The sequence below is a fragment of the Dasypus novemcinctus genome, chromosome 18 (assembly GCF_030445035.2).
Source record: "Dasypus novemcinctus isolate mDasNov1 chromosome 18, mDasNov1.1.hap2, whole genome shotgun sequence".
NCBI lineage: Eukaryota > Metazoa > Chordata > Mammalia > Cingulata > Dasypodidae > Dasypus > Dasypus novemcinctus.
This window is the reverse complement of record NC_080690.1, coordinates 56,782,758-56,795,377: the sequence shown is the minus strand read 5'-3', so window position 1 is coordinate 56,795,377 and position 12,620 is coordinate 56,782,758. Positions and strand designations below refer to the sequence as shown.

Here is a 12,620-nt window from a genome sequence, read left to right as displayed (position 1 = left end):
AAAGCCAGGGCAGGAAAAGTCAATGGATACAAACTTCTGCTTTTTCTTAGCAAATCAGAATGATTCCCTATTATCATTGACAGGTAAAAAAAAGTACACACACAAATGATTCAATGTTACTTTAAGAAATGTCCTGAATTGGATTCCTTAAGCCTTTTTGGTACTGATACATTATATCATAAAATAATATGAATGAATGAATGAAGGAATGAATGAATGAAATATTTTACAAATGAGAAACATAGAACTCAAATTTGTTCTGATAACATCCAGGAACATGTAACTCTCTACCACAGGAGGCTTGAACTAAGAATTAATCCAGATCTCTTTTTCTCTCCAACTTTTACTCTGATTTTTGATAGGATGCTGAACGAGCCAAATCAATCCATATTTTTAAAAAATTACTGTAACCAGCCTGTTAACTGTGTAGAGGCTTAGTAAGTGTTAACTGCATTAAATTAAGTTCAGCACAATCACCATTCTCAGGGGTTAGAAAGCATTCCTTTTAGCTCCTGTATACCATCAAACACTATGTCCACTATTTTCCTTATGAAATATCTCTTATCAACATCCTTCAAAATCCAGCTTGATCAAAGACAAAGTCTACACTCCTAAGCCTGGCATTCCAAATTGTTTGACTCAGAGGTGGAAACTGCAAAGTCTTCAGGAACCAAGCAGGTAATAAAAATAAAAGAGGCAGAGTGGCGAGCTGGCCAGTAGTTTCAACCTGAGTGTGGAGGAGACCGTAGGAAGTGCAGTAAATAGACCATGCAGGCCCTGTCTAAATGATGAAGGCCCTGTTCTACTCAAATTGCCTGACACAAGGGACAATGCACTTCAGGGCAGATTTATTCTCAGAGAAGCAGGCAATCCAGAATTTCTGGTGAAATCTCCCAATTGTCAGATGCTAGAAATGCTCTCAAATCTAAAATCTGGGTAAAATTTCAAACTCCTCCTTGTTCCACATGTGGACAACTATGTCTGTATCTTCACCCATACATATTTTTTAAATCAACCTTAAATAAGTCCATTGGCCACTACAATCCTCCCACACTGTGTCAAGGGCAGTGTGCCCCGTGGCCTAGCATCTGAGTATTACCACACATCGTGCCCTCCTCCCAATGGCATGTCTTGCTTCAACTCTCCAAATTACCAAACCCTTCAGGGGCAGCTCAGACAGCCCTGGACCTCCTGGAAGTTCTCCCCACCACTTCAGGCCCAGGAGATCGCTGCTGTCCCTGCTCTTCATCCACATCATTGGACTGTTGAGCATGGACATCCCCGTATTTTCATTTAAACTGCTCCATGTATGTTGTTCACAATTACTTGGTGGGTGACTAAGGCATAGATGAAGCAGAAAGGAATGCTGAGGGAGGACACCAGGTAAGATGAGTCACTCCTTCAGGACCAGAAGTGGGCTTTACCCTATATCAACAAGGCATTATACAGGGCAAGGAAAGGGAACAGATCCATCCTATTGACAGCCAACATGGAATTACAGGAAATTCTCACCTCTTTTTTGGCTCTCAGGAGCCCCGTGGCCATTTTCCTGGTCTCCTGAGTGCTCTCCCTGGAGAAGGGCAAAGTCTCAGAAGATAGATCTAGGGATGTGAAAAGAAATGAGAGAGTGCCGAGGTAGAAACCTCCCCACGAATCAAAGTGGGATCTGCTCCACAGCCGCACAATTGAGGGTTGGAGGTGTAACAAAAATCACCAGCGCAGGCCAACTGCCAGCCAAAGCCCTAGGGTGGTAGAGTACGGACAAGCGCAGGCTCAAGCTCTGGCCAGGGAGGGAAGCCCCTTTCGCCCGGCAGAGTGAGAGTTTGTCTCTAACCCTGTGGGCTCGAATGAAAGAAAAAAGAAGAGCGCCCGAGTTCAGAGGCAGCTCTGCCTCTCCCGGCCTGTGAGCAAAATGGGGACAAGCAAAGGGACGTGCTGACTGGATGAGGCCATGCCTACAGGGCACTCACGGAATGGGGCATGGACGTTGCTGATTCTGAGGCTGAAGCCCGGGCAACCAAGCGCAGGTGTGGGAAAGACTGGAGCGAGGAGGCCTACCCCGCGGCCAGCAGGGCTCGCCCGCGCGACCCACCAGCCGCGAGCGCTCCAGCTACGCCAACTGGGCAAGCTGAGGGGCGGGGGCGAGGGAGGGCGACGGCGGGCGCAGAGGCGTCTGGGGAGTGTAGTCTTTAGGGCGGAGAGGCGGGGGAGGTGGCCTTGCCAACACAGGGTGACTTTATCTGCACCCCTCTGACAAGGAGCCCATTGTTAAGATGCCCAGACCGCGAGGCTCCTGGGAAATGTAATCCCGGCGTCAGGTGAAGATCCGGGAAGTGTGGGCCCTGTGGGTGTATTTCGTCGCCGGGTGGCCAGACCGTAGGCACTGCTCTTCAGTGGTGCGGAGGAGCGAGGCTCACCTGCGCTAGTCCAGCCCCGCTGTGGCCTTCCCGGTGCAGAAACGAGGGTCTGCACGGGCGGAGCCTGAGCGGGGCGGGTACTGCGCGGCTCCGGGCTAGACGTTTAGAGGCGGGGGGCAGCGGAATGCGGCTAGTCCTAGGCTCTTGGTTGGGATGGCTGTAGTCTTGCGTTCCCGGGACGAGAGGGATACAGGGAGGAGGAGACAGGACTGACAGAGGATCCCCAGGCTATTTTCGGGGAGAGCGGGATCGCCTTGGGCCACACTCTCGGATTGGAGGTGGAGGCCGCTCTGGTTGTGTCTCCGGAATTTGGGGGACGTGGGGAAGGGATATCGGCGGGTGGAGGAGACTGGACTTAGGGAAAACAGCCAAAGGTGCCTTGGTGGTCGTAGTGGTAATGGTGGTGCTGAGGCAGTGCGGTTTGATCAGAAATCCGCGGCGTTTTTATTGGAGGGTGGGGGAAAGGCGCAATTGGGAGCAAATTTCCCAGGGTGGTGGTGGTACTGAAAGGTGGGAAGTGAGGGGATGGATAATTCTGTTTTGCTCATCGTGGAATTTTTTTTTTTTTTTGCATTATTTTGATTTTTTAAGGATATTATATTAAAATATTTATTTTGATTACTGTGGTTTTTGGCACCCCCTTAAAATTTGCACCCATAGATCTGGCACTAATGAACGCATGGATTGATCTGACCCTTTATATGAACTTCTTGGCTCCTACTGGTCTATAGCCTTGGTGGGAGGGTGAGGCCTTGGCTTCTGGGTATTTAGTAGCCAGAAAGAGTCCTTTAGGATCTTTGAACTGAATTTGTTGAATGATGGGTGATCTTATCTTTTCCTTTTCTGATTTCCTTAATATTCCTAGTTTCCTGGTAACCATCTTTCCCAAAGCCCCGCCCCCAAGGCTTCTACAAGGCCTTAGTGTTAATAATGGAAGATGATTCTTTAATCTTCACACACCTCTCCAGAGTCTCTTTCCAGCATCCCTTTGCCTGGAAAATTAAAAAACAGGGTTTGCACGTTAAGTGTCAGCCTTTCCCCTAGGATGGGTGCGAGGGAAGGAGGGTCATTCCAGGGCCCTAATTCTAGCCCAGAGTGCTTAAATATGGTGCTCCCTTAAATTCTTTTCTGCTACACGGCCACCACTGACAAATTTACAACTGGGTTTGTTTAAATCAAAGGTGATATTTACTGAATGCTAGCCCTAGGTACAATAATATACTGTGGATCTGAGTATGCCTCAAAGCCCTCTATGATGCCTGTGCTTTGAGGAGCCTTGTAACCGAGGAGTAAGAATAAACAAATGATTACCAAATCATTATATAGATGCCTTTTACTTCCAGGATATTATTAAATAGCCAAAGGTTGATATCTGCAATTACTGCAAATGGCTAAACTGACCTCTCTTTGAATATGGTCATTCTACCTGATATTTTGACTATTTCAGATGGATCTTGCCCTTGCATATGACTATTTCTATTGACATGTCAACCACTCCACCCTCCTGTGTTGAAACTCCATAAGAACCTCATGACTGACTCCCATTCTGTATCCCCTGTTCCCAGATGCCTTGATTCCTGATAATGATTGTCTTATGATTATAATAACCTTGTGCCTCACCTCCATTTTTTACCCGTCCTGTTCAGCCCCTTAATGTTTATTAATGAAAGAACCAGGGCCAGTCCCACATAAATTACTTATTAGCATAAATTGCTAAATCTGGAGATTATAAAATTATCAGGATAACTGCAGTTCCCAGAGACAGTTTTGGGGCCATTAGGCCACTGTTCTAAACAAATAAATGCTTTCACTCTTTGAAATCTCAATGTTTTAAGAATTGGCTTTTAAAATGCATTAAGAAGGGAGCATATACAATATACAGTACTCCCACATATCCAACATAAAACCCTTTTCCCTTCCACAGCAATAATCTTTTTACATGTTCATATTATATTTACTGAAACTGATGTACAGATACTGAGACAATAGCTTTCAAACAAGGTAACATTTGAGTTTACATTGTAGTTTATACTTTAGGCTATACAATTTTCTAAATTTTTAGTTATCTTTTTACATTATGATATGTGGGAGTATTGTATATTGTATATTTGAATTACTGTGATCTAAAACTTTTGTGACGATAAGCTTAGGAAAAGAAAAAGAAAAAGAAAGGACATAGACACTGAGGAAAAGACAGAAGAAGTTGCCTTGCCAATTTGCATACAGGGCAACACTTATTGCAGTGATGGAAGGCAAAACATCAAAAACAAAGCTTTTGCACTTTTTAAATTTTTTGATACCCCAATTTATTTTTACCTTAATTTTTCTAAATTCATATATATTCTATAGCTAACCTTTAAACTCATCACTATATTCCATTTTACTATTAATGGAAACTGGCAATATATTTGGCTTCATTTTTGAAGAAGTTTTGGATCACAGAGAGGTTCAACAATGGCAGGGGAGGAATACTGGTGTGGGATGTTATTGACAGGAGACACATGGTTGGCAGGGAGTTCTCCAGGGCATATATCCAGGGTACATAAAATGTTTGGATATTTTCATAGTGGTTACAATTAAAAAACAACTGATGGAGTGCTGACTTCCTAGCCAAGGGAGCTCTATCACAGTCCCTAAAGGAACAGCAACAATCCCCCAAGTGCAACGCAAAGACCAAAAAAGAAGGAAGGTCCAACAATGAGCCCTTGATACTAATGACTATGCTTGTAAGTCTGTGCACCTGAAATAAGAACAAGGCCTAGAGATGCAGGGTGCCTAAGAGTTACCTCCTGAGAGCCTCTGTGTTGCTCAAATGTGGCCAGTCTTGAAGCCAAACTCAGCATGTAAATGTGTTGCCTTCCCCCCAGCGTGGGACATGACTCCCAGGGATGAGCCTCCCTGGTGCCAAGGGATTACTACCAAGTACCAGCTGATGATGTAACTAGAAAATAACCTTGAATAAAAGGGTCAATTCAGACCAGCAGAATATCTCAATCTAGATATAATACCAGGAGTTAAAAATGCTTTTTGACCTGAATCAAAGGGGGAAATGGAAAGGACAAATGAGTTTGTATGGCTATGAGTCTCCAAAAAGAGCCAGGAGGTTATCAGAGGGGTTGCCCTTATGCATACCTCAGCGAAGTCCCAAAGACAGATAAAGTAGATGCAACCGCAGATATTGGTTCTTCTAAGGGCTACAGAGACCCACAGGCTCTATGGTCACGGCAGATGGAGTTCAGTGCCATGTCAGTTGGCCCTACTTTGGAGTTTGTGTTTCTGTGTGGTGGAGCTGGACTCAGATGTGACCTTTGTTCACAAGCCTCTCCTGTTCCTTTTACAGGATCTGTAGTTGATGCTGGGGTTTAGTGTATACCCAGGGGACCTGAATCTCTGGACTGACCATGTGATAGCCAGGCCCTGAGCCTCAACAGACTTGCAACTCCTACACTCTGGTTTATTGGACTTAAGCCACTCAGCTAACATGGAGGTGAAGAAGGTCAACCACCACACCAGGGAGCCAAGAGTGCCTACAACTGAAAGCAGGAGAATTGCATCCAGCATCCATGTGGAATCTAAGCCCCCTCTTAATATAGATGTGGAATGGACACAACCATTCTAAGGTCCACAGGATGGAGGAATAGAGTATGGATTAGAGTGGACTTACTGATATTCTATTCATGAACTATTGTGATTAGTAATTGAAGAAAATGTGGCATTGGTGTGGAGAAAGTGGCCATGGTGGCTACTGGGGCTAGGGAGTGGGAGGAAGAGATGTGATGTGGGGCATTTTCGGGACTTGGAGTTGTCCTGGGTGGTGCTGCAGGGACAGTTACCAAACATTGTATGTCCTCCCATGGCCCACTGGGTAGACTGTGGGAGAGTGTGGGCTATGGTGTGGACCATTGACTATGAGGTACAGTGGTACTCAGAGATGTATTCACCAAGTGCAATGAATGTTTCATGATGATGGAAGAGGTTGTTGTTATGGGGGGAGGAATGGGGGGAGGGGGTGGGGGATATATGGGGAACTCGTATTTTTTTAATGTAACATTAAAAAAATAAAGACAAAAAAAAAGAAGGGAGCAGATGTAGCTCAGTGGTTGAGCACCTGCTTCCCATTTATACGGTCCTGGGTTCAGTCCCTGGTACCTCCTTAAAAAAAATGCAGGAGCAAAGAACCTGATTTTGTTCAGTATCAGTCTTATTTCCCACACTTCTATTTGGGCTCTGAGCCACAGAAATTGTAAACAGTAAAAGAAACATGTTCATGTTCATCTAGAGAACATGTCTGATTAAAATTAACATATTTGATAAAAATCACTAAAACAAAAAAAACCTGAAAAATTATTTGAAATTAGAAGCTCTAAAACTACTGGTAGATCAAAGAAGAAATCAACCTGCAAACTGTATAATACTTAGGAAGAAACAAGATTGAAAATACTTCAGATTTAAACCTGTAGAATGAGGCTACAGCAGCGCTCAGAGATACTACAATCTTAAAAATAGACAGTGCTAAGAAAGTAGAGCATTATTAAACTTTATACACATTTTAAATAGTTTCTAGTTTGAAACTCAAACATTGAAATAGAAATGATTACTAAAAGGGCAGAACAGGGAAGCAGCTGTGGCTCAATCAGTTGGATTCCCGTCTGCCATGTGGGAGGCCCTGGGTTCACATCCTGGGGCCTCCTTGGAAGGCAGGCTCACCTGCACACTGTGGAGTGCTGCTCGGCCTGCAGACACCATGGGAGCCGACTCAGAAAGGTGATGCAACAAAAAAAAAGGAAGAAAAGCAAAAACACAGAAGAGCATATAGTGAATGGACACAGACAGCATGCAAAAAGCTACAGGGGCAGAGATAAAAAAATTTTTTTAAAAAGGGCAGAACAAAACTCCAGAATTGGGGATGGAGGGAGTCTAAGTCATCGATGACTAAAGAAGAAATAATTTTAAAATAATTTCATTTCCAATGAATGCCGATGAATAAAACTATGAAGCAAGACTTGTAGAATGAATCCAAAATAGTGTTTAGAGGAAAACTTGTAGCCTTAAAGTAATCTATGACTTAGAAGCAGAAAATCAAGGAGCTCGAAGACATATTCAGGTTGGAAAACCAACAGAATTATGGGACATAAGAGAGAGAGGTAATAGCCAGACACCATGGGGCACAATGAGGATGGATGAGGCTGGAAGAGCATCCACATAAAGTCACACTAAAAGGGATGGTGGGGAGGTGGGTGCCCAAGATCACACTACAGGTGAAAGGAAGATGGCAGGCACCACTGGAGAATATATTCAGGGATTGACATTGAATAAGAAACACAGAAGATTTAAGTATGGAGACTTTCCCATCCTACACACAACAGAAAGGCAGTAAAGGGAAGCGGACTTGGCCCAATGGATAGGGCATCCACCTACCACATGGGAGGTCTGCGGTTCAAACCCCAGGCCTCCTTGACCTGTGTGGAGCTGGCCCATGCACAGTGCTGATGCGCGCAAGGAGTGCTGTGCCACGCAGGGGTGTCCCCCGCGTAGGGGAGCCCCACACGCAAGGAGTGCGGCCCGTAAGGAGAGCCTCCCAGCGTGAAAGAAAGTGCAGCCTGCCCAGGAATGGCACCGCGCAGACAGAGAGCTGACGCAACAAGATGATGCAACAAAAAGAAACACAGATTCCCGGTGCCGCTGATAAGGATAGAAGCGGTCACAGAAGAACACAGCAAATAGACACAGAGAGCAGACAACTGGGGGTGGGGGAAGAGAAATAAATAAATAAATCTTTTTTTAAAAAGGGGGCAGTAAAGATAATGTCACCAGATGCTGGGTGCAAGTGAACAAATGGGGAGTCAATAAACACCTTGTGAAAATGGAGTCCCTCAAGAAAGAAATGGGGGAAATCACAGGCCTGCCCTCCGAAAGACACAGCATTTAAATCCACTCATGCAGAAACCCAGGGGTTCAGGACAAGACTGTGGTTTCATCACCTGTGTGGTAAAAAAGTCACAGGGTGGCAGCAAAACCCACTTCCAGCTGAAGCCTCTGCTAAAGCAGAGGAGAAACTGGAAGGGAGTTCAGGAGAAGCTGGGACCTCCCCAGGCTCTGAGAACTGCTGGTTCCACATTGAACTGGGGAGAAGGCTCCCTGTTCTCATGTTTGGGGGATGGAGGGAAGGGTAGTGGTGAGAGAAAAAACACAGAGGAAACATAATACTTGTGTGTTTAAAAAATATACTTAATATATGTTCAGGTAGAGGTGGGTACAGTGACAGAAAATAAGGTAGAGAAATGAGCTAGTATAGTATAGATAAATGATATATAGTATAGATAAATGATGATAGATAAATGAATGGTGTATATGGGGAATTTTCCCACATATGTGGACTTTTTATGTTCACATAAATATTTATATGTATACATCCCCTGGATAAGATGTTTACATGAATTTCATTTACATTGTGAAGTTGATAAGGAGTTCCCTTCTGAACAGTGCCTCCTGCCTGCAGCAGTAGATGGTAAATTACAGCCTGGCCCCGTGACCCAGAATGTCAAATTTGCAGATATACATACCATAGAACTCACCAGAAACCAAAGCCCAGCAATGCAGGCACTCTGAAAGACAGACTTCAAGTAGAAGGAACTAGAAAACTCCAGGAGGGGACAATGGGGATTAAGATACAAAGTCCATATGCCTACTAGACAAGGCAGCGAACAAACGTGTGTTAGTTATTAGCTTAGCATGAACTCAAACATCATCCTTCTCTGGTGAGTCTCAAACTTTGGTGTGCTTCAGACATACCTGGAGGGCTTGTTCAACACATTACTGATTTAGTGGTCTGGAATGGGGCCTGAAAATAAGCATTTTGAACAAGTTTCCAGGTGACACCAATGCCATTGGTCCAAGGACCACACTAGAAGAGCTACCGATCTAATCTAACGCCAGGTCAGGGGAAGATGACCGTGGTGAAGAGCAAAGAAGAAGCAGAGATAGAGACTTGAAGACTATAAGGGTTTCTCAATAAACTCCTCAAACAATAACCTGCAAGATGCTGAGAAAGCATCTGCAGTATCATATCTCCAAATAAAAGGTAGCATTCAGGGAGTTCTCCAGCTGGTGAACACTGGGCCTGAGAATCCTTACACAAACCTCCAGAAAACTGAGAATCCTTACACAAACCTCCAGAAAACCTGTGACCTTTGCACTATGAGAAGCCCTGTTTCCCACCCTTCCTTCTAGGGATCCTGACACCTCTGAGTAGTGTCTAAGAAAGTACATCATCCACATGCCCATTTTTATAAACATTTTCTAGGCAAAAATAACTTACCACTCAAGCAGAAATATTTTGAAATACATTTTAATTTTTGATATCAATACAAAACTCTGCATCAGTTTAATGGAAACCCTAAAATACATAGGAAAAAATAAAATTATTATCAATTATCAAAAATGTTCCAAGAAGGATAGCAATACTTAGAATGAGGCCTTATATCCTAAAATATATATACCTATATATGTTAATTTTAAAATCAAGGCAGAAATATAAGGCAATCTATAAACACCTCTAAAAATATACTTTCTAGTTTAAATCTAAAATTAATTTGGAAATCTGTCAAAAAAGATGTAAGAAAATGATGGGAAAAGTGTCAAAATCCCTAATGGGTCAAATACATTAGTCATTAGGAAGTAATTGCAAATAAATGCCAAAAACAAAAATGATGTAAAATCTTAAGGGAAAAGGCTGAAATGGAAGTTAGAGGAAAACTTACCATTAAAAGAATGCAGGGGGAATTGGATGTGACTCAAGCAGCTGGGCCCCTGCCTACCACACAGGAGGTTCGGCTCCTGGTGCATCCTAAAGAAGAGCTAGACAGTGAACTGATGTGATGGGCTGGTATAGGGAGCTGATTCAATGAGATGGCACAATGAGGAAATACAATGAGAGCACAACAAGCAGGGAGAAGATGTGGCTTAAGTGATTAGGTGCCTCCGTCCCACATGGGATGGTCCCGAGTTCAGTTTCCAGTGCCTCTTAAAAAGAAGACAAGCACACAATGAGCAGACACAGAGAGCAGACAGTGAATACAAACAACAAGGGGGCAGGGAGAAGTAAATAAATAAAATAAATCTTAAAAAGGAAAGTAGGACAGAGAAGCAATCAGGTCAGAATGTTAAGGACATAGAAGTTATTCCCCAAGTTAGTAAAGGAACACAACAAAGAGAAAAAGAAGAGAAGGGGAAGCAATAGTCAGATCCTGAGCTGGAGAATGAGCAGGTGGGGGATAGGGTGTGTGGTCAGTGAGAATGAAGGAGACAGGAAGAGATTATAGAGGTGTACAGACAAAATCACTCTAATCTTCATTGTCCAATATGGTAGCCACTCACCACATATGGCTACTAATCACTTGAAATACAACTAATCCAAATTGATATATACTGAAAGTGTAAAATACACTCCAGATTTTGAAGACTTAGGGGGAAAAAGTAAATTATCACATTAATAATTTTATATTGAGTATTTGCTAAGATGAATATATTGTGTTAAATAAAATATATTATTAAAATGAATTTCACCCATTTCTCTTTAATCTCTTTAAAGTAGGCTACTAGAAAATTTAAAATTACATTTGAGGTTCACATTATCTTTCTATTGAGAAATGCTACTCTAGAGAGAAATGATCTCTAGGGAGGCAGGAACATGGGGTCCATAGTAGAGAGAGTTGAAGGGAAGTGACATACACAGTGGACATATCCAGAGATGACAGTGGACGAGGGACAAAGGAAAGATTCAGGTGTGGACACACCCCAATTTATACACAGCAGGAAGTAGCATGGGTGACATTAGTGGGTGCTGGGTTGACATGCAGAACAACTTAAGCTTTATAAGAATTTTTTAAAACATACTGCTAAATCACTGACAGCTCATAGAACAAATCACAAGAAACAAGAAAATACTTAGGAACAAATCATATATAAATATATAATATCAAAGCTAGCTGGCTTAAGGAAGAGCCCCTCTGTATTAGTCAGCCAAAGGGGTGATGATGCAAAATACCAGAAACTGGTAGGTTTTTATAAAGGGTATTTATTTGGGGTATAAGCTTACAGATTCCAGGCCATAAAGCATAAGTTACTTCCCTCACCAAAGTCTAATGGAGCAAGATGGCTGCCAACGTCTGTGAGGGTTCAGGCTTCCTGGGTTCCTACGTTCCTGGGGCTTGCTTTTCTCTGGGTTCAAAGTTCCTTTCTTCCTGGGGCTGGCTTCTCTTTCCTCTTCGTGCTGACTTCTTGGAGCTCCAGCTTAAGTCTTCAGCATCAAACTCCAACATCAGAAACCCTCAACTCTATTCTTTGCCATGCCTTTTATCTGTGAGTCCCTGACCTCCAAGGGGTGGGGACTTAACACCCTAATTATAACTCAATCATGTCCAAGTACAGATCAGATTACAAACGTAACCCAATAGCTATTTTTGGAATTCATAAGCATATCAAACTGCTACGCCCCCATTCATGAAAGGATAAATTGTAAGAGAAGTGAGGCTCCAAGTCAGAAAGTCCTCGGTTGCGTGATGATTCTTTCTGGACGTGCTCACTACTGTCAACATGATTTGAAGCTAACTCTGATTAGCTCACTCGAAATGTTAAGTTAGAAATCAGTAACAGAAGGAAAACAAAAGAAAATTTATTTTGGATATTTAAGAAAGCAAAACTTAAAATTCATTGCTAGATAAAAAGAGAATGAATTTTGAGGGAAAATATAAAATATTTCCACACGAACACTAAGGAAAATTCTAACAACCAGAACTTTTGAAATTAGGGTAATCCAGATTGTTACCGACCACTTTCTGGGTTCAATCCTTGAAACAGGTTTCACCAATTGAACGAAACCAGATTTGAAAAATAAAACAGAAACTTTATTCTGTGATCAAAGAATGGAGGAGAAGGGTGGACCTGTGTCTGTAAAGCACCTTCTCTCCAAAGGGAAGGAGGCAGAATCCTTTTATTGAGGAGTCAAGGTTAATAGGGAGGCATTATCTCGACATGCACAACGGTGACTTCGTTGTTCTCAACACTTCTGCACCCGGTTATCTGGACCTGTGCCAAGGTCTTTTCTTTGTATCTAGTACATCTGTACTCGATTCCTGAAAGCAAGCATAGCTTAAACAAAGGGTTAGGTGGAAATTTTTATGAGTAATATTTGGGTGACACTTC

General features: G+C 42.9%; 1 protein-coding gene across 2 annotated transcripts in view; it reads right to left on the bottom strand.

The window, feature by feature from the left end:
* ZNF875 (zinc finger protein 875) overlaps window positions 1-2,280 on the bottom strand; it is a 34,702-nt gene extending 32,422 nt beyond the window's left edge. The window contains exons 1-2 of one of the 2 annotated variants that reach the window (XM_058279309.2): window positions 1,971-2,280; window positions 1,513-1,570 (exon numbers count right to left, since the gene is read on the bottom strand). In XM_058279309.2, the coding sequence (XP_058135292.1) occupies window positions 1,513-1,545 (33 nt within the window). In that variant the 5' untranslated portion in view covers window positions 1,546-1,570; window positions 1,971-2,280. Of the gene's footprint in view, window positions 1-1,512; window positions 1,602-1,970 lie in introns of both variants that reach the window. The other variant, XM_058279308.2, reaches the window with a different exon arrangement.
* Between the last annotated feature and the right edge of the window lie 10,340 nt (window positions 2,281-12,620).